Genomic DNA, 20,767 nt, shown 5'->3' with positions numbered 1-20,767 from the left:
TGGCCATCTGTTTTTATTAAAAAAGAATAGAAAATATATATTTTTTCCAGATATTTGTATTTCAGTTTGTACTTTTTTATTATCAAGCTGCCAATCCACGCAGTCTGGTCCAGATCCATGCTGGTCGTAAAGCTACTGTGTTGGTTTTCTCATGGCATGGCTCATTTTTTAAAACTTGCTTTAACAAAAAAATATACACTATACAGTTAAACCTGTATTAACCAGCCAGTCAAGGTATTAACACTACCTGGCTGTTTAAGGCAAGTGACTCACTGTGCTGAAATTACGGGTAATACAGGGGAGCCATTTAGGCAGATTCGCTGTAGCAGATTTACACACTTACTCTGGCAAGGGGAATTTGTGAACGATATGTCATCTAGAGCAATATCACCTTGGTAACCATTGCCTCTCACTGCTTCAAATACAATCTGAAAGTGTACAATTTTTAAATTTTGAGAATGTCGTACTGAAGACGTCAAAATGCTTGCATTTCTTACTGTTATTCAGTATTGAAGGTGGAAAAAAAAGTCCTGTTTGTAATCTGTTAGGGGTAATAACAAGAAGATCGACCTTTACCATGTTAAATTTCTAAAAGTAACTGGTCCATCATTCAATTTGAGCAATACCATTTATCATTCCAAGGGGTGTTCACTGAAAATTTACTGACTGAATAGCAAACAGTGCAGACCATGATCTGCCTGCATATCTGTGCAGGCTGATTTTCATCTGCACTACTTGCAAAGGCAGAATCACTTCCCGCCAGCAAGTTAATGGTTAACAAAAACAAGAGCACCCCCTTGCGGGTGCTGACGCTCATCTGATTTTTTTGTATAATAGAAATATTGTCCTACCCATGATTTTCTAAGTCTAAAAAGGGCCATCATTCTTGCAAAAAGCAGGATAGAGTTATGTTTCTTGAAGTACAGCATCAGCTTATGACGGTGAAAAACTGTTGCAAGTGTTAAAGCAATAGCTTTGGTAGTTTATGAGAAAAGCTGACTTGAACATAATACTCAACCAAGAAAACTGATTTTCTAAGTCCAAAAGGGGCAATAATTATTACAAAAAGCAGGATGGAGTTATGTTTCTTGATGTACAGGGTCAGCTTATGATGGTGAACAAGTGTTGCAAGTTTCAAAGCAATAGCTTTGATAGTTTAAAAGAAAAAGTTGACCTAAACATAAAACTTAACCAAGAAATCTGATATTTTCTAAGTCCAAAAGGGGCCATAAATCTTGCAAAAAGCAGGATGGAGTTATGTTTCTTGACGTACAGGGTCAGCTTATGATGGTGAACAAGTGTTGCAAGTTTTAAAGCAATAGCTTTGATAGTTTAGGAGAAAAGCTGACCTAAACATAAAACTTAACCAAGAAATCTGATTTTCCAAGTCCAAAAGGGGCAATAATTCTTGAAAAAAGCAGGATGGAGTTACAATTCTTGATGTACAGGGTCTGTTTATGATGGTGAACAAGTGCTGCAAGTTTCAAAGCAATACCTTTGATAGTTTAGGAGAAAAGTTGACCTAAACATAAAACTTAACCAAGAAATCTGATATTTTCTAATTCCAAAAGGGGCCATAATTCTTGCAAAAAGCAGGATGGAGTTATGTATCTTGCTGTACAGGGTCAGCTATTGATGGTGAACAAGTGTTCCAAGTTTCAAAGCAATACCTTTGATAGTTTAGGAGAAAAGCTGACCTAAACATAAAACTTAACCAGGCAACGCCGACGCCGACACCGATCAAGTGATGACAATAACTCATCATTTTTTTTCCAAAAATCAGATGAGCTAAAAATGATTTTAAGTAAGATCCTTTGCTTTCAAAACTTAACACAGAATGATATTCTGCTAAGTAAATGCAAATATTCTTTCTTCAGAAAGGGCCAGGCCCAGGTTGCTAGGTAACACTATGTCTGAATTATTTTTTTCCCTCCAGTTCTGACAGTGCAAATCACTTGGGGGGACCCAGTTAGTAGTGGCATAGAATCCATAAGCATTGATTAACTTAACCGATGGCACATACAAAACTATATATTATAATACTGCTGAATACACCAAAGAAGCAAGCAACAAAACTTGTCTGCAAAACTTAATACAGATAGGAAACTTGCTAATAAATGCTTACAAAGAAAGGAACTTTGCTTGAGAAAGCAACTTGTCCGCTGTTCCAGGCAGTACCCATGTCTTGTTGTCCGAGCTGCCATATTGTTGTGCTAGTGTTTGTGCTGTTTGCTGGGACAATCATCACACTGAGGCTGCCTAGGTTGCTGCCATGCATGTTGAACCAGAACTTAATACATCTGGGCTGGGTGGGGGCAAACTTCAGACTGTAAAGGTCGGCACGATCTCCGGTTTTCCTTGGAGCTGACGCCTCAATGAACACATATTGGCCTGTAATTTACAGTTTAACCCTTACCATGCTAAATTTCTATAATGGACTGGTCCATCTTCTAATTTGGGCAGTACCATTTATCATTTGAAGGGGTGTTTACTGAAAATTTACTGACTGGATAGCGAACAGTGCAGACCATGATCAGACTGCATGGATGTGCAGGCTGATCTTGGTCTGCACTGGTCGCAAAGGCAGAATTATTTGCCGCCAGCAGGCTAAGGGTTAAGTTTAATTATTGACCCTAGACATATAAATAATCTGATGCACTTTCCAAGTCTATAATCAGCAAAATTTTCTTCGAATAAAAATTTATGTATCTGGTTTCAATGATGCAATATATACAAAATTCCCGACTTAGACAATATCTCTCCTGCTAAATTTTACCAGGCAGACAAAATATCTCTGTCATTTTTTTTTTTTTAAAGAATCCTTTCAGTTTAAAAATAGGTAATTCATTATAGGAACTGCATGCCAAAAACTTTAAAAATCCAAAAGGTTTACTGACAAAATTGATAAGATGATTGATTTTGCATTCCTCGGTCAAATCTGGCAGGTGCTATTTTTACGCAGCTGAAATTCTCTCCTACCATTCATAACAAAAGCTGTCCGTAAGACAGCCAAGCTCGACTATTCGAAATATTGTCACAGAAGCAGGAAATTATTACCCAAAATGTTAAATATCAAAAGAGTTTTAAGTTCGAAAGGGGACATAATTTGACCAAAATACATATCAGAGTTATGGGACTTGGTGCTATCAACTAGTTTTATAACCCCGAAGAAACATATTAAGTTTCAATTCAATATCTGCATTAGTTTTGGGGATAGTAACTTGCATGTAAAACTTTAACCAGAATTTTCTAAGTCCAAAAGGGGGCATAATTTGCTCAAAATACATGTTAAGAGTTATGGAACTTGACCCAGTGAGGTAGGTAATTGACCTAGAAAAAGAATAAATAAGTTTCAAAGCTATATGCCTTTTGGTAATAGCTGTATGTACTTGCACGCAAAACTTTAACCAGGATTTTCTAAGTCCAAAAAGGGGCATAATTTGCCCAAAATACATGTCAGAGTTATAGGACTTGGTGCTATCAACTAGTTTTATAACCCGAAGACACATGTGAAGTTTCAATTAATATCTGTAGTAGTTTTGGAGATAGTTACTTGCATGTAAAACTTTAACCAGATTTTCTAAGTCCAAATGGGGGCATAATTTGGCCAAAATACATGTCAGAGTTATGGGATTTGACCCAGTGAGGTAGGTAATTGATCTAGAAAAAGAAAAAATAAGTTTCAAATCTATATGCCTTTTAGTAATAGCTGTATGTATTTGCACGCAAAACTTTAACCAGAATTTTCTAAGTCAAAAAGGGGGCATAATTTGCCCAAAATAAAGGTCAGAGTTATGGAACTTGGTGCTATCAACTAGTTTTATAACCCGAAGACACATGTGAAGTTTCAATTCAATATCTGCATTAGTTTTGGAGATAGTAACTTGCATGTAAAACTTTAACCAGAATTTTCTAAGTCCAAAAGGGGGCATAATTTGGCCAAAAATACATGTCAGAGTTATGGGACTTGACCCAGTGAGGTAGGTAATTGATTTAGAAAAAGAAAAAATAAGTTTTAAATCTATATGCCTTTTAGTAATAGCTGTATGTACTTGCACGCAAAACTTTAACCAGAATTTTCTAAGTCCAAAAGGGGGCATAATTTGGCCAAAATAAAGGTCAGAGTTATGGGACTTGGTGCTATCAACTAGTTTTATAACCCCGAAGACACATGTGAAGTTTCAATTCAATATCTGCATTAGTTTTGGAGATAGTAACTTGCATGTAAAACTTTAACCAGAATTTTCTAAGTCCAAAAGGGGGCATAATTTGCTCAAAATACATGTTAGAGTTATGGAACTTGACCCAGTGAGGTTGGTAATTGACCTAGAAAAAGAATAAATAAGTTTCAAAGCTATATGCCTTTAAATGATAGCTGTATGTACTTGCATGCAAAAACTTAACCAAGGTGTGACGCCGACGCCGACGCCAGGGTGAGTAGAATAGCTAGACTATTCTTCGAATAGTCGAGCTAAAAACAGGTTGTTTATAGCTTCAGGGTTTGTACTAATTATGCACCTTTGTAATAATTATCTTCATTTTCTTGTTTCCTCTCACATTTTTCAGTTTCTAGGTATATTCAAGCTTATTAACTTAAAGGTAAAACAACAGCACTTACCTGTAGCATTGCCTAGGGTGTGATCTGCCGATGGTCCAGTGAGTTGTGAAGAAGTAGATCCACGTCCAAGTACCCAGTCGAAGTCATCAACAGCACCAGGATTTGTCCATGTGCACAATCCACTTTCAAAGTCACAGTTCCCTAATTATAGCAAACAAAAAATATTATCTTAATAAGTCAAACCTGTGTTAAAGACCACCTCTGAACAGAGACCACCTGGCTCTAAAGACCACATGTAAGATTGTAATTTTAGTTGAACAAGTAGCGGATCAAACATGCAACCCCTGGTTTTATATTCCAGCATCTTTCCACTAGTTTACTTTGTCTGCTTAAGATACAATAAAAACATTATAATTATAGGCTAATTTCCATAAAATGTAAAACATAAAGAATTTTTTTTTATGCATGTTAAAACAGTTTTTCAAATTTTTAAGTACTATATTTACCCATCTATAAGATGATACATCTATAAGACGTACTGGTTCGTTTTATAAAAAAAATCTGCAGTTTTTGCAAACTCTTTTATAAAGACACTGACTCTCTTACTAGACAAGACAACATAAAAGGTCTAATTGTTAAGGAGAAAAACCTCGACTAATAGGCGAGTAAATACAGTAGCTCACTGATGGTTGAACATTTTATTACCTGGTGATTTGCAAGCTGAATTTGACAAGGATACATCATCTATGGATATATCACCTTGGTAACCATTACCTATCACACCTTCAAACACAATCTGAAAAAAAAGATCATTTCATTATTACACTGAAGTACATGTATATGATTTCTCTATTTTACATACACTCAGGAGAACTTGCCACTGAAAAATAACTTAATATTGACTATCCAGAATAAAAGAAATACAGAATCTTTCATATGAATAGCATTTGATCATATGAAGCTCATTTACAATCATAAAATTAACCTGCATCTTTTATTTTGTACCGTATTTATCAAACTATTCTATGATCCTTCTTTAAGACAGGTTACTTTTTGTCTTACAAATCAGGTAATATTTTGCAGTCTCTTTCATTAACACTTGATGTCAATGACATTGATTCACTTATAAGACGAGACTACATATTAGGCCTGATTTTTAAGGAGAAAATTTAGACTTATAGGTGAGTCAATACACTATGTAAACTTTTGCTGATCTGTCTTTTTAAGTAATACTCTAATGACTGTCATTTTTGTCTACAGTAAAACCTTTCTGAAGCAGCCAGCCAAGGAAGTGGGAAAAGGTGGCTATTTACAGCAGGTGGCTGCTTAATGAGGTAGTTTATAGAATGAATGATCATTTTGGGAAATGAGACACTGGCTGCTTAAGACAGGTTGGCTGCTTGATAAAAGTGACCACAAAAGCAGGTTTTACTGTATTTCAGTAAGCCAACAGCCACATACTCAGTACACTAAGTCTCATGCTAGGGTATAAACCATCACAAGTTTCCATTAGAAATCAGAAATAAACAATTTCTTTTACCCTATATGGCATGTTAGCTTGGACTGTGGCTTGTCCTAATGCCCATTTGGGACCCTGGGGTCCAGACAAGGTCCAGACTGGGGATGATGGTAACATGGCCCCTGTCTTTACATATACATTCAGACTGCCAATATGTTTGCCATTCATGTTATAATAGAAGTTCAGACACTGAGGTGCCGTTAAACCAATCTGGCGACTGACAAGCCATGCCTTCTGTCCAGGTCGTCTTGGGGAACTCGACTCGATGTACATGTAAGATCCTTCAAAAGCAAATGAAGGTATAGTTAAGCTTTACATGGATGCCATAAAAAGACTGCAACTGTTCCAACTCTATATTTTACTTTCTCCTATTTGATAAACGGAAATTATTCCTAATGATGCAATGTGATGGGTATTTTCAATAGAAATAACCATAGGATTTTATCACATCAACATGGCCTGATCATGGCAAAAAGACTTGCATAATTATATTGAACAAAACCAGATAATTTTGAAGTAAAATGTGAGTATTGCATCTAGTCATTGTAACTTACAGCAAATATTACTCCATATATGGAGCTAAACTCACTTATACAGTAGTTATGGAAGGGAACTTATCCTAAAATTTTATACCAAACTACTTTTTTCCTTAAATGAAAATTCTGAATTGTATGGAAATTTCTTGAATGTATGAGTGACCACTATATGTTTACCAGAGCGTGTATTTGTTGTATGATCATTGGTGGGGCCAGTTCCACTGGAGGAGGTGGAGCCTGCTCTCTTTGTCCAATCAAAAGCATCCGATTTACTTTGTGTCCATCCACAAGTATCCGTGTCAAAGGTACATGCTACTCCACCTGTAAAAAAGTAATAACATCATGTTTCAAGGTTATAAAACTGACATAGGAAACCAGTTTCAGAGTCCAGAGTTCTGACTGGTTGATACTTGGCTTCAATTTGAAATCGACCAATGGAAAAGTATTATCATATGACTGGTCCCCAAACTTAATGCTATAACCTGGAACCAGATTTCTCTCTATTTACACATATGGATCAACTTGACATCTGTTAATACTTAAAATATTTTTGTGTTATTGTTTTAAGGTATTAGATCACTAATAGTAATGTTTACAAAATGGCCTTTGCTTGGTATATTCTGAAAGGTAACCGTGTTTTGCACTATTTTGCAATTTTTAAACAACTTTTACCGTGCCGTTTTTTATAAATTTTGTATAACTTATGGTATCTCCTCAAGCTCAAGTAGAGACAAATTTCAAAGTGATAGTCACTATCCAAAACGTTTGCAGAGAACTCATTTTACCATTAGTTTTAATAAAAGAAACATCAAACTATGGTAAACAATTATAAAACACAAAATAAAAATGTCAATATCATTTTTTCTATGGTGCCTCAAGTAAACGGATTTAATGAGACAGAATTCATACTTCAACATTGAAAAAATAAGGTCGAATGCTGTGTTTCTGTTTTGAATTTTGCTTTCTCCATTTAAAAATAACCTTAGGGCTGATGTAAAAGCTACCTAAATTTCTTCCACAATATATAATCTAAGAGTGAAAGCAAAATAAAGAACTTTCACCACATGTAACTCAATATTTGTAAAGATGTGTAACTCTACCCCTTCTGTTTAAGTAGTAAATTCACTTTGAATACCAAGAAATTGCTTATAAGATTCATCTTTTTCCATTTTTGTACAAGAAATCAATAATAAGTCTTGAAAGAAGTAAAAACTTACTAGAAAAAAAAAAAAATAAGGGAAAAAAAATTTGGTCCCAGTAGGGCTTGAACCTACGCCCCCCTAAGAATTGCAGTAAAAGCAGGTTTATGTTAGGAATTGAATACTCTTCAAAAAGGAGGTTCTCTATTAGTGATTTAATACCTTAAGATAAAAATGACCTATTTTATAGTTCTACATTAAACAAAGCTAAATGCTCTAATATGATAAATGATGTAAAGCTCTTGATCTTTAGATTTATTTACCTTGATTGGGGCATTGTCCAGACACCATTCTAATATCATCCAGTCCTATATCACCACGGTAACCAGGTCCAACCACGCCCTCAAATACAACCTTATAGGAAGAGGTGGATGCTGGAATATTTACTTGACCAGATTTCCACTGGTTGCCTTGTGTGCCGACCTTTCTCCAGATAGCACTTCCGAGAGAATTTGTCTACAATATAAAAATGGTAAGTGCAATAAATCAATTATGTATTTACTCAGGAGTATTTTTTATCATCAGTTTTATATTTTTGGTCAGTAAAATAGTTGCACTGACAAAAATTACACCCGGCTGTCTGAATGTACGGTGATACACAACCATTCTTTCCGGTTAGAGCACTTTTCCTTGTCCGGAATCTTATCAACCATGCAAAACTTAAAAGAAAGTAGCAGTTTTATTCTTTCTTTGAGCAACTTACCAGATTACTGCATATTGCATGTATGTTATTTTCAATTATTGTCATCATTTAATAAATTGAAACAAGTTGGACTCAGTTAATGTCAAAAATTTAAACACAACACTACAAATTGCAGAAATTCTTTCAAATTGATACACACAAGGAGAAATATTGGTCTAACTTTACTTATTACTGTGTATATATATATGGAAGTCTTAAAGTCTTTAACTATTTTGACCTTTAAAATTCTTACCTTTTTGTAAATATTGAGTGAATTGACATGAGGCCCGTACATGTGATACCAGAACTTAAGACAGTAGGCTGTTCTCGTGGGAACCTGAGCAGACAGAAGGCGAGCTTTGTCATTTGGTTTCCTTGGTGATGAAGTTTCCACATAGACGTACCATCCCTTGTCTGTAATAAACCCATAATGTTACAATGATTTTTGAATAGCAACAATTATGTCTTTTATCCTATTAAAACAGAAGCTTACCGTATTTACCCACCTATATGGCGATCTTACTTTAAGACGGGTACCTGAATTTATTTCAAAACTGGCAGTATTTTTGTAAAATTTTACATACACTTTAGATAACTAATACTGACTACCTTTATTAGAAAAGGCAACACAATTAGATCTGATTTTTAATGAGGAACAAGAATTTACACAGACAGACGCACGCACAGACACATACAGATGGATGGACAGTGCAATTTTATTATGCCCACCAGGGGCATAAAATCTTGTCTTACTGACTAGTAAATACGGTACTAGCAATGACTGAAAGGATGTAACATATAACAAGAATTATTTTGTTGTTGTAAAGTTTATGAAGAGAAAATGAATAAAAATGTACAGGTATGATTAATTTTCAACAGCTCCTGTAAAGCACTGCAGTAGCTAGTCACTGAAACTATTTTACTGTAGATAATATAACCAGTTAGACAAAAAACAATTGAAAACATGACGAAGGACAGATGTAATGATACAATCGTTTGCATGAAAAAACAACAACGGTATTTTGAATTACGACTTCAATCTCTTCGTTCTTAACACTATAGAACATTTATCCATTGTATACTCACCAGTTCCTGTAGTATGGTCGGCTAGTGGCCCAGTAAGCATGGTGCCTGTTGGTCCCTGGGCCAATGTCCAGTTAAAGTTATCAGTCATATCTTGAGTCCATGTACACAAGTTCCCATTTTCAAAACTGCAGTCATACTTAGACTGGGGTTCTGTAAGTTATAACATTTGCTTGAAATATTATTTCTGCAGAGATTTAATATATAGCTATTTGATCTTATACTTCTCAAAATAAAGATTTCAAATTAAAAATGAAAGAAGTGCCAAACTGTTATGATACAGGCCTGTCACAGCAAATTACTTTTGATTTCTAAAATATTCTACTTACTGAGTAGACAAGATGCCAATTTTCTCAAATTTTGACTAAAGGGCTATACTTCTAGAGTGAAAAAGACTATCTAGTTCAGGTTACTGTACTTGGCCAAGATAACATTCCCATAAACATTAGACATTTATTGCTTCAGTTATTAAGCAGGCACTTTCAATTACAGTTTTATTATAAGTAATTCAAAGAAATAAAAAAATAAGTGACCAGGACTATCCTGCTGGATATCAAAGTTGCCTGAATTTTATGGCCGTAGGTACTGTGACAAAGTTTTGTGAATTCCGGTTAAGAACTCAATAGGTCAGAAAGCAGACACTGTCAATTTTTGCAATTTTGAGTAACTCAATGAGTTCTTACTCCAGAAATTGCGAGGATCCTGCCAGTTATTGTACTTGGCAAAAGTATAATGATATACCCATATAGTACATTGTAACCAAGTTTGGTGAACATTGGACAGGGAATGCTGAAGTCAAATAGCACACAACTTATGTGGACACCTCCTTGATCCAATAAATCAAATAGGTCCAGTTTTCAAAATAGAACTGACCCTTACGCTCATTCTGCTTTTCAACACAACGTTTAAGGATACAAAAGCCTAAAGATCTACATTATTAACAAGTCTGATATTTGTCATATGAGCCACGCCATGAGAAAACCAACATAATGGCTTTGCGACCAGCATGGATCCAGACCAGCCTGCGCATCCATGCAGTCTGGTCATGATCCATGCTGTTCACTTTCAAAGTCTATTGCAAGTAGAGAAACTGTTAGTGAACAGCATGGATCCTGACCAGACTGCGCGGATGCACAAGCTGGTCTGGATCCATGCTGGTCGCAAACCCACTATGTTGGTTTTGTCATAGCATGGCTCATATATAATGTAATGAGTATGTAATACTTACGGAATGTTGGTAAAACTGTGCTACTTTGTGGGGTGGTGCTAATCATGCCTGGTTTAGCATTTGAAGGTTGATCTGAAATAAGAACCAAGTTAATATCAATGACTAAATGCAAATTTCTACACTCTACTTAAGTTAATGAAGAACCACTTACAACAAAGGTAATTAATACTTTTTATCACTTCTGATGGCATGTCAGAGAGAAAAAACACCATGTTATATTTTTAATACTACACTAGTGCAATCAACATTCTGACACAAACATTGTCTCAGAGGATGTTTGTCGAACTGAAATTGTCTATAATCTGTAGAAAAAGAAAAACAAACTTTCAATGTTTCAGCACATGTCATAAGAAGTATCTTCTATCTCTTGTCTTTCCACACTGAATTTATTAAACTCATGAATAAAGATGATAAAATGTTCAGCAGAGCCACCATTTTATGATTTTATTCAATTCGTTAAAAAGACTTCAGTATGAAGAGACAGTCCTGTTATATCGTTAATAAACTGTTGATAATATCGTAGATCCTCTACATAATTTCATGACATTATCAACATGTTTATTAACGATATGTTTTCACTGAATGACTGTAAACATGTATAAAAGATGACAATTTAATACAATAATTTAATGCCATGATTACCATCTCTACAACACACAGTGTCCTGTTATCCTTTAGCCTGCTAAATTTCTAAAATGGACTGGTTCATCATTCAATATGGGCAATACCAGTTATTATTTGAAGGGGTGTTCACTGAAAATTTACTGACTGAATAGCTAACAGTGCAGACCATGATCAGTGATTCTGGTCTGCACTGGCCGCAAAGGCAGGATCACTTGCAACCAGCAAGCTAGAGGTTAAAGTGAAGGAAATGCTAGATCATGAATAATTCCAATATCACACTTACATCCACATGATGATTGTGAAAATGAGAAGTCATCCAGAGCAATATCTCCAGAGTATGACGACCCTCTCACTCCTTCAAAATATATTGTGTAAAGGGAGGCTACTGCTGATAATGGAAATTGTCCTTGTAACCAGTTGTTCCCCTTGTTTCCACTTTGAGTCCATACTTGCTTTGGTGTGCCAGAAGCATTGACATAAACATTTAATGAACCTGAAACAATTGTACACTTTTACAATATGAAAATTTAAGACATGTGACCATTGATTTTCTAGTAATCCAGTTCTTTACAATTCTTAACAAGATATTATAATTATATATAAATGTTGAATTCTTAACTATCAAAAAGGTAAATTTACAACAAAAATAAAGTGAACAAAAAATGGCAAAATTATATCCTCTGTTGTTGTTCATTAGCCAAAGACATGTTATGTCGATATTGCTAATAAAGTTTGTTGTTGTTGTTGTTAATCATACTTAAAAGAAAACACACAAACAAATGAGCCGCACTATGAGAAAACCAACATTCCGCGCAGTCTGGTCAGGATCCATGCTGTTCGCTAACAGTTTCTCTAATTGCAATAGGCTTTGAAAGTGAACAGCATGGATCCTGACCAGACTGCGCAGATGGATCCATGCTGGTCACAAATGCAATTCGCTGGTTTTCTCATGGCATAGCTCAAATCTTATCTCTTTAATGACAAGCATTTCAACTTAATTCATTTTTTGAAAAATTGCCGGCACACTTACCTATAGTACGACCATACATATGGTACCAAAAGGACACACACTGGGTGGCCTTAGTAGGATTGAACTGTTGACTTACAAGCCAGGCTTTGTTGCCAGCCACTCTTGGAGCCGATGTTTCGATATACATGTAGTGACCTAAAATCATGAATATGTTACATCTTTTATACATCCTCAGTTCATTTCGAATCTACATTTATGCAAATCAGGGTACTGGTAATAATAACAAATTATACCATCTCAGAAATGTTTATTAATGTTATGCCGTAATACCAAAATTTGCCACACATGAATCAAATGGTATGAACAGAAAATCTTAGAAATTCAATTTTACACAAATGTTCCATACCATTTGAAAATATATTCTTTTTTAAAAAAATGCTGTCTATAAAAACTGAATTCAAAAGAAAGCCAAAACTGTACCAAGGAATGTTCCAACTGTATGATCATTTGTGGGGCCTGTTCCAGTGCTTCCAGTCTTTCCTTGTTTTCGGAGCCAATCAAAGTCGTCCCCTGTGCGAGTGTTCCTCCAGGAGCAAGTGTCTTTCTCAAATGTGCATGAGCCATCAGCGCCAATACAAGCACCGTTAGAGATACTGACATCATCTATGGCAATGTCACTTCGGATTCCTTTCCCTCGTATACCCTCAAATGTTAGCTGTTGTTAGAAAAATAACAACTGATAATCAGACTACCATATTAACTCACCTATAAGACTAAGTTTTTCTCCTCAAAATTCAGAACTTATGACTGCCTCAACTTCTCTAATAAGTGAGTCTATGTCATTATCCTCAATTCATTATAAAACAGTCTGCACAAGTCTGACCATTTTTTATGCAATTAATAAAAAATTATTTTGCCTAAAAATAATTACTTTTATTTTTTCCCGAAATTTATAGCTATCTCGTTGCTAGGTGTGTTAGCTATAAACTATCGTCGTTGTCAAGTAATCCAGTTTTCTAGTTCCTTGTCTAAACATAACAGATTAATGATAAACGCCTATTCGTCAGGGAACCACTCGAGCGTTATATTAAATCGAGAGCACGTGCAATCTTCTCAGTTGAACTAAAGGTGTATTGGCTAGCGCTTCAGATCGATGTTAAATTGAATAGCCATGCCATGTGGTCGATGCAGAGCACGCCTGAAAGGTAGAGGCGAGCCAGCCTGTCGAGATGATTATGAAGGGAAGGAAATGAAAGGCGAACTAGACGGCGGATTTGCCAGAAATTCCAGGCATCAGACAAAATGCCGGTATGTTTGTTATTGATTTCGAACAAATTCTGAAGGAGTCGCAATTAATTCTGCAGTTTGGTAATGACAGTACTTACGTCAGTAAATAGTTATACACAGTTAATGTCTTCCCGTTAACATCTAGGCACCGATTATGAATTGTGTATTGTATTAACTGTAAACTTAATACGGGGTGTGGCGACCCTATTTCTCATAATTTTACAGATTCGAACCAAAGCAATAATGTTGCTAGTTCAGTCAACTGTCGTAATAGTTTCTTGATTCCGACAGGCAGTGGTATTTTCAATACACGAGATTCACATAGGGCATTTCCGTTTTATTACTCGTAAGGTGCTCGCAAAGTAAATAGTAACATCGGTGACGTCACATTTCATAAGACAGTGACACTGTTGCGCTCATTTACTTCCCGCAATTTAAATAGCAAATTTTTGGAGTGTTTTACGTTAACGTCCCCTTTATGGGACCGTCGAATAGTTTAGTATTGCAAGGGTATAGTATACGGATTAAGATCGGATGGGTTATGGAAACCACAAAGATTGTAAGGAAAAATATTTATACAAGGACGCAACTGTAAGATATTTAAGTAGGTTTTCTCAAACACTATTAATTACGACCCTCACTTTGCGATAAGTTTTACATGACCAGGAGAATCTGTCGGCATGCAAACGCAGGCATCAGCACCTGTTAACGTTGGATCAGGTTAGGTCATTTAACTCTTTCGATATCATAAACAAATATCACTAACAAATCCACTGGTTCAATATTAGACTTAGATGTACTTTCATTTTCTTCCGATTGGTTTCGGTAATGATCTTCAAATACACTGCACGGGAACACGTGCATCCATAGAATCGAAAATTTAAGATCCACAATATTTAATCCAAAATAAATAAAGATGTTGAACTTGCTATGTTGTATAATACAGGTATAATATACATGTCAGGTGGGTAATTTAGGCCCTTCCTTTGATAAATGTGTTTTCGCAACATTATCTGAATATTTATTTATTAAATCTCTTTTCAGCATAGTTTGTCAAGTATAGAGGAATAATTTTCTTATGCTGGGAAACAAAATATGATTGAAATTTAACTAAACACACCGACGTACATATATATCGCTACATTAATTCATACAATGCACATTGTCTTCGCTTAATGTCACTGTCAATTTTGAACTAAATTCTTGTGTGCCTCATGTATTTTTCATGCAAATCATGTAGAGTTGTCATCACAGATTACAAAGAGTACCGTTACTTTGTTGTGCATTTTTGAAATAGAGTGAGGCATGTTGTTGATAAATTTTGTGTAACTCGTCCACTGTTATTTTAGGCTAAATGCTCGCAAACGTTTTACAAAAAAAAAACAAAAAAAACATCGAGTGGTGTATTATGAAAATAAGATTCAAACGTTTTTAAACAGTATTAGTTGGGCAGTTTGTTCTTTGTTGGGTGTTCAGGATTGTTAATTGTTGCACTACTACGTTTGTTAATTTGGTGAGGAAATTCTGTTTCGTTGAAGCTCAACTTTCCGTACATTAAATTTGAAACGATTGTTACGTTTCCCGAAACACATTGTTACTTGAATTTTTTCGAAGAAACGGGGTCAGAATCGTGATGTCTGTCAATTTAGAGGCTGAAAAACAATAGATATTTTGTTATTTTCCATACAGAACCGGATTCTATTATATTGTTATAGATTCTATTGTTACCAGAGTCAAATAAGATATCACGGAAACTTTGTTAATTCAAGTTGCGGCCTCAAAATTTTTTTTTTACACCATTCTAAACTTTTAAAACTAAAGAGAAATCAATTGAATACATTCTAAACTTTTAAAACTAAAGAGAAATCAATTGAATACATGAATACAAATAATTTATACATGTATATGTGGCTAGCTTTCCTATGATATTTTATTGGTTGTCATTAATTCTTAATAGTATTTAGTTAGAGCTGTTCGTATTTATTTCTGTGGGCACTGGTGTCAGTTAACATGACATTTTAAAATAGCGTGACATTGCAAATAACAATAGATAGAACTGTTTTGCACTTGGTTTCCCATTATATAGTGTCACGTTTTTGTTTACTAATATAAGATTAGGTCATCATAGTTGTAAATATGTAGCGTTAAGATATACTGCCAATATTTAGCCGAATCCAATATCACAGGTCATATTAATGGTTCTTAAAATTTTGGAAGTCATCATACTGTATTACAACACTCTTGACTGATGATTTTATCATTGGAGTATGTATGTGTAGTGAGCAAAACTTCAGAGCTGGTTATCATGGGATTTGGTTGAAATCTGTAACAAACTACCAGTCGTTTGTTACGTTATGTATGAATGAAAATTTTTTGGTTGTCTTAATTTTTCTCCTGTTCCAGTAAGTGAATTCTCTTCGAATAGCTCATGTAGCACTATATCATGTTAACGAAATTCTGTAGTTTTTTGACCTTAGCCCGGAACCGGAATTTCATAAATCAGTGTTGGTTTGTTATATAAATTATTAAAGTCGGATTTTTAATATTTAAGTAAAAAATTTCTTTGACAAACCAAGCCGAAATTATTTACTGAGGACAGGACAGATAATGTTAACGTCATTATGTATTAGATTTACAAAATCAGGTTGAAATTGTGTTTTCGTGTAAGTTGAATATCTGGACATATTTCATGCTGTATAGCGCAATCTATTTATAGAACGATTACGTATTTATAAGTAGAAAGTGATAGCGAAACATTATTGGAAAAGTCGATTATTCAGGGTCTTCATAGTAAAGTATGGTTTTCTTTTAATATACGATTCGACAGAAGTACATCTACTTTAACACGTTATTGATAAATATATTGACCTAGTTCCGCAATAGATCTATTCATTTATAAATACAAACAACATGTACATGTATAATTGCACGACAATTTTTAGGGATGTGTGACCCATCCGCTAGCTTCGGTATTTTACCGCAGTATTGTTATAAATTAATAGTGCAGACATGCCTTGGTGTATAAATCCCACACGGTAACTTAAACGATAAAATGTTTGATAATTATGATTATCTTCATTAAAACGTTTGAATACAGAAAACATTTCAGTATGCACTTAACTTTTTTCATTGACAATCTTCTTGAGTTCAGCGATGCATGAGAACCATAACAAGCAAACGATAATACAATGTATAAACATGCAGTCGTTTTAATTAGTATCAAGTTGATCTATACTATGTTTAAATTGGTACCGTAGTGTATTGGATTGTGTTGTCATACCCGACCCGATTGAGGCCTGGTAAACTCATTGAAAAGCTAACCAAAATGCAGTAACAACATAATGCTTGTGGATAAAAGAGATAATGCTTGCGGATAAAAGGGATAATGGTCTTTCTGGATATTGATGTATAGCCTTGAGGGGGTACATATCAACATGGTTGGAATCGAATTTTAACTGAATTACATTAGGACATAAATCTTAAGATAAAACGTGTATCCAAACAAATATATTTTAGGTAAGCATTTAAGTTAGTTATTTCTTTCAAAGATAGAACTATAGATTATCATCATGATGATGAACAAATGATCCGAATCACTCAAGACGATAATCCTTCTGCTCCTTGTTTCATACATTGGCAAAACGTGATCACGTGATGTTGGCGGGATTTGCTCTACTTGTCTTTCAAATAACCTATCCGATTATGTTATAGTTATATGGATGAACCAGTTTGGTTTTAAAGAACAAATATAATTGTTGTAAAGCTGAGAGAGTATTTTTTAGAATTTAAGAAATCGTTGCATAGAATTTTCGGGGGATAAATTTTGGCAAATTTATTGTGGCCTGGAAAAATTCTGTCGACCGTGGGGGCGATCGGGCGTGCTTTGGGACGTTTTGATGGTACGGATGTTACGGTGTATATTAAAGGTATTGCTCTAGTGCCTTGGCAATATCTGACTAGCCTTGCTTAAATGTATCATAGCCTTGCTGATGTCATAGCCTTGCTCATCATATAGTATTTGCCTCGCTTAGAATTACAGTACGTTGCCTTGCTCCATTGGTCCGCTAAATGTTCCTCATTACTTTGCAGGTAACGTCGAGTTATGGGGAATATTTAATTTACTGTGGTGTACTGTAGCCTTGCTCATTATAGTATTTGCCTTGCTTAGAAGTACAGTACGTTGCCTTGCTCCGCTAAATATTGTGGTGTACTGTAGCCTTGCTCGTTGCTTAGAATTACAGTACGTTGCCTTGCTCCGTTGGTCCGCTAAATATTGTTGTGTACTGTAGCCTTGCTCGTTGCTTAGAACCACAGTACGTTGCCTTGCTCCGTTGGTCCGCTAAATATTCCTCATTGCTTTGCAGGTAACGTCGAGTTTTGGGGGATGTTTAATTTACTGTGGTGTACTGTGGTATCCCTTGCGTCCGTGTGGCGCTGCTTGTTGCTCTACAGGTAACGTGGAGCAATGACGTGGTGCTTTACGAGTACGTCTGGTTTCCTCCCGGTCGACTGGTTTTTCAAATAGCTTTCATTGGAGTGGCCATACTCTGCCAAAATATTGATAATAACTTTTATACTGAAAGGAATATTTTATAGGTTGAATTAGCACTGTTTACAGTATCTAACGCGCCGGTAATTGAAATATGTGACTGTATTCATATCTGAAATGTACAAATAAACATGTAAAAATGTGAATGTTACTTGTCTTCTGGTTATAATTTCGGGTAATAAAATAAAGGAATTTATTTTACAGAAAGATTGTCTAATAAATGGGTAAATATGGTTTATACTGACTGTAAGTATTTTATTAATGTCACAATAACAGATTCAGCACTGATCCAAGATTATTCCAGAAATGGTAAATTATAGCAAAGATTAACTCAATGAATCTTTCTTTATATGACAAAATGTTGAATAATTTCAAGAAATGATATCCTGACAGATAGAGGTTCTGTCACCAGTGTTAGAAGTCAATACTGAAAAAATTATTTTATCCTCAACTCTCAGTTTTTCATCAAAAATAGTTATCATTTAAAAGTAACTTTTTAACTTTAAAAATTGATACTATAATCAGGTAGAAGGGACAATTTGCTCACCTGCCAGCTTGAAGATGATCTCACTGAAACCTGGGCCTTCAACCACTTGTTGCCATGGTTACCCATTGTTGATAATATTGGTGAACCAATTGCATTTCCAGTTCGAGCGTACACATTCAAAGTTCCCATATCTGCACCATACATGTGGTAATAGAATGACACACAGGCTCCTGTGGTAGCTGGCTGTGATGGAGAAAATATACGTGCTTTCTGACCAGTCCTCCTTGGTGCCGAGGCCTCAATGTAAATATAGGACCCTGAAGTTAAAAAAAGCAAACAATGCCTTGAGATGACGACTTCTCAATGTTGTAATATTATATAACGACATTTGACAATTTCAGTGTAATAACGTATTCGCATATGCTATTTCGGCATCTTTTGGTAGTAACCAAAAATTACTTGAGAATAGGGAAATTACACATGGGTCATCTTACGGAAAATGCTGTCATAATGAATTCACTACCTTAAATGTACACAGCAAACTTGAAATTCAACTGTCAGTATGTAAATCACAGTTTGACTCCCACATGCGCAAAGTGGGTTATATTCATGTTACCAAGTCATTACAGCTCAAAATATGAAATATTCACTTGTGAAATGTATGTACCCTTAATATATCTTACAGCAAACACATAACTAGATCAGTACCACTTCTGATTAAGGTGGCACAAAACACTTTTATCAGAAGATTAATCCCTCGAAGATTATAGTGATATAAATTTCATAAAGCATTATACAAAACCTTAAGAGAGATTTTTATATGTGATTGCTGATCTTTACCTGCCCTGGTGCCATAAGTATGATCAGCTGGGGGTCCAGTGCCCGTGGAACTAGTGCCTCCAGATTTCCATGTCCAGTCAAAGTCATCAGTCTTATCTTGGAGGTAGTTACATATAGATCTTGATTCAAATGTACAGGTTGAGCTGCCACCTGAAAAAAAAATGTATCAATAAAATGTGAAAAAAAAACACCACAAAATGGATATATAATAAACTATATAAGATTGACTGGAAGCATATCATACAATCAAGCTAAATAGTAGCAGACTCGTTTTAATGAATCCATTCTTAAGGGTTAATGAACTTTTCAACACCCCTATATGAGCCGCGCCATGAGAAAAACAACATAGTGGCTTTGCGAACAGCATGGATCCAGACCAGCCTGCGCATCCGTGCAGTCTGGTCAGGATCCATGCTGTTCGCTTTCAAAGCCTATAGTAATTAGAGAAACTGTTAGCGAACAGCATGGATCCTGACCAGACTGCGTGGATGTGCAGGCTGGTCTGGATCCACGCTGGTCGCAAAGCCACTATGTTGGTTTTCTCATGGTGCGGCTCAATTATCTTTTTGCAAAGTTTCATCACAATCTGTGCTGGCTTAACAATAACAGAGCCAAAAGAACATTTAGCATCTTAAAGTGTTTGTCTAAATAACTGTGACTTAAAATGTAGATGAATATGGGCCCTGAAGCATCTAAAACTTACCTGTGCAAGAGCCAGTGGTTACTGATATATCATCCAGACCAATGTCCCCTCTGTAACTGGTTCCTCTAACTCCTTCAAACACAATGCTGTACTGTCTTGTACCCTTAACGTAAAAAAAAAAATCAATAAGATTTTTTGCACTGCTATTCCCATAATCAAAAAGATATAAAAATCTCAATTGCAGAACATGTCAAGAATTAAATGGGGAATGTCTATTTGATATTTATTTAGTCATTCATGACTTGTAATTATACATTTTATACACAAATTTTAAATATACACGTATGTTAGACAGCTCAATAGGAAGAGTGCAGATCTATGTATCCTGCTCCCCAAACAACACTGTGTCTGAAATCATTCATCTACCACCTCTGACACATTTGAAGAAGCTGGCAGCTGCTTGCAGAGAACAAGCTAGTACTGGTACATAATCCAGAAATAATTTTAGGTTTACTGCCCGCCATTACATAACTGAAATACTGTAAGATAACTGTGCTAAACC

The 20,767-nt window shown here is 35.3% G+C and overlaps 1 protein-coding gene across 1 annotated transcript in view; it reads right to left on the bottom strand.

Annotated features, from left to right (window-relative positions):
* Positions 1–20,767, bottom strand: part of LOC123535848 (MAM and LDL-receptor class A domain-containing protein 2-like) — a 165,256-nt gene that overhangs the window by 72,587 nt on the left and 71,902 nt on the right. The window contains exons 70-85 of the mRNA XM_053527737.1: positions 20,266–20,368; positions 19,563–19,712; positions 18,783–19,039; positions 12,880–13,114; positions 12,460–12,594; positions 11,713–11,922; positions 10,806–10,877; positions 9,581–9,730; positions 8,748–8,908; positions 8,076–8,268; positions 6,791–6,934; positions 6,099–6,358; positions 5,264–5,354; positions 4,619–4,759; positions 2,126–2,391; positions 344–428 (exon numbers count right to left, since the gene is read on the bottom strand). Of these exons, the coding sequence (XP_053383712.1) occupies positions 344–428; positions 2,126–2,391; positions 4,619–4,759; positions 5,264–5,354; positions 6,099–6,358; positions 6,791–6,934; positions 8,076–8,268; positions 8,748–8,908; positions 9,581–9,730; positions 10,806–10,877; positions 11,713–11,922; positions 12,460–12,594; positions 12,880–13,114; positions 18,783–19,039; positions 19,563–19,712; positions 20,266–20,368 (2,653 nt within the window). The remainder of the gene's footprint in view (positions 1–343; positions 429–2,125; positions 2,392–4,618; positions 4,760–5,263; positions 5,355–6,098; positions 6,359–6,790; positions 6,935–8,075; positions 8,269–8,747; positions 8,909–9,580; positions 9,731–10,805; positions 10,878–11,712; positions 11,923–12,459; positions 12,595–12,879; positions 13,115–18,782; positions 19,040–19,562; positions 19,713–20,265; positions 20,369–20,767) is intronic.

Source organism: Mercenaria mercenaria, chromosome 17 (assembly GCF_021730395.1).
Source record: "Mercenaria mercenaria strain notata chromosome 17, MADL_Memer_1, whole genome shotgun sequence".
NCBI classification, from domain to species: domain Eukaryota; kingdom Metazoa; phylum Mollusca; class Bivalvia; order Venerida; family Veneridae; genus Mercenaria; species Mercenaria mercenaria.
The sequence above is the reverse complement of the archived record's forward strand: the minus strand, read 5'-3'. Positions and strand labels throughout refer to the sequence as shown.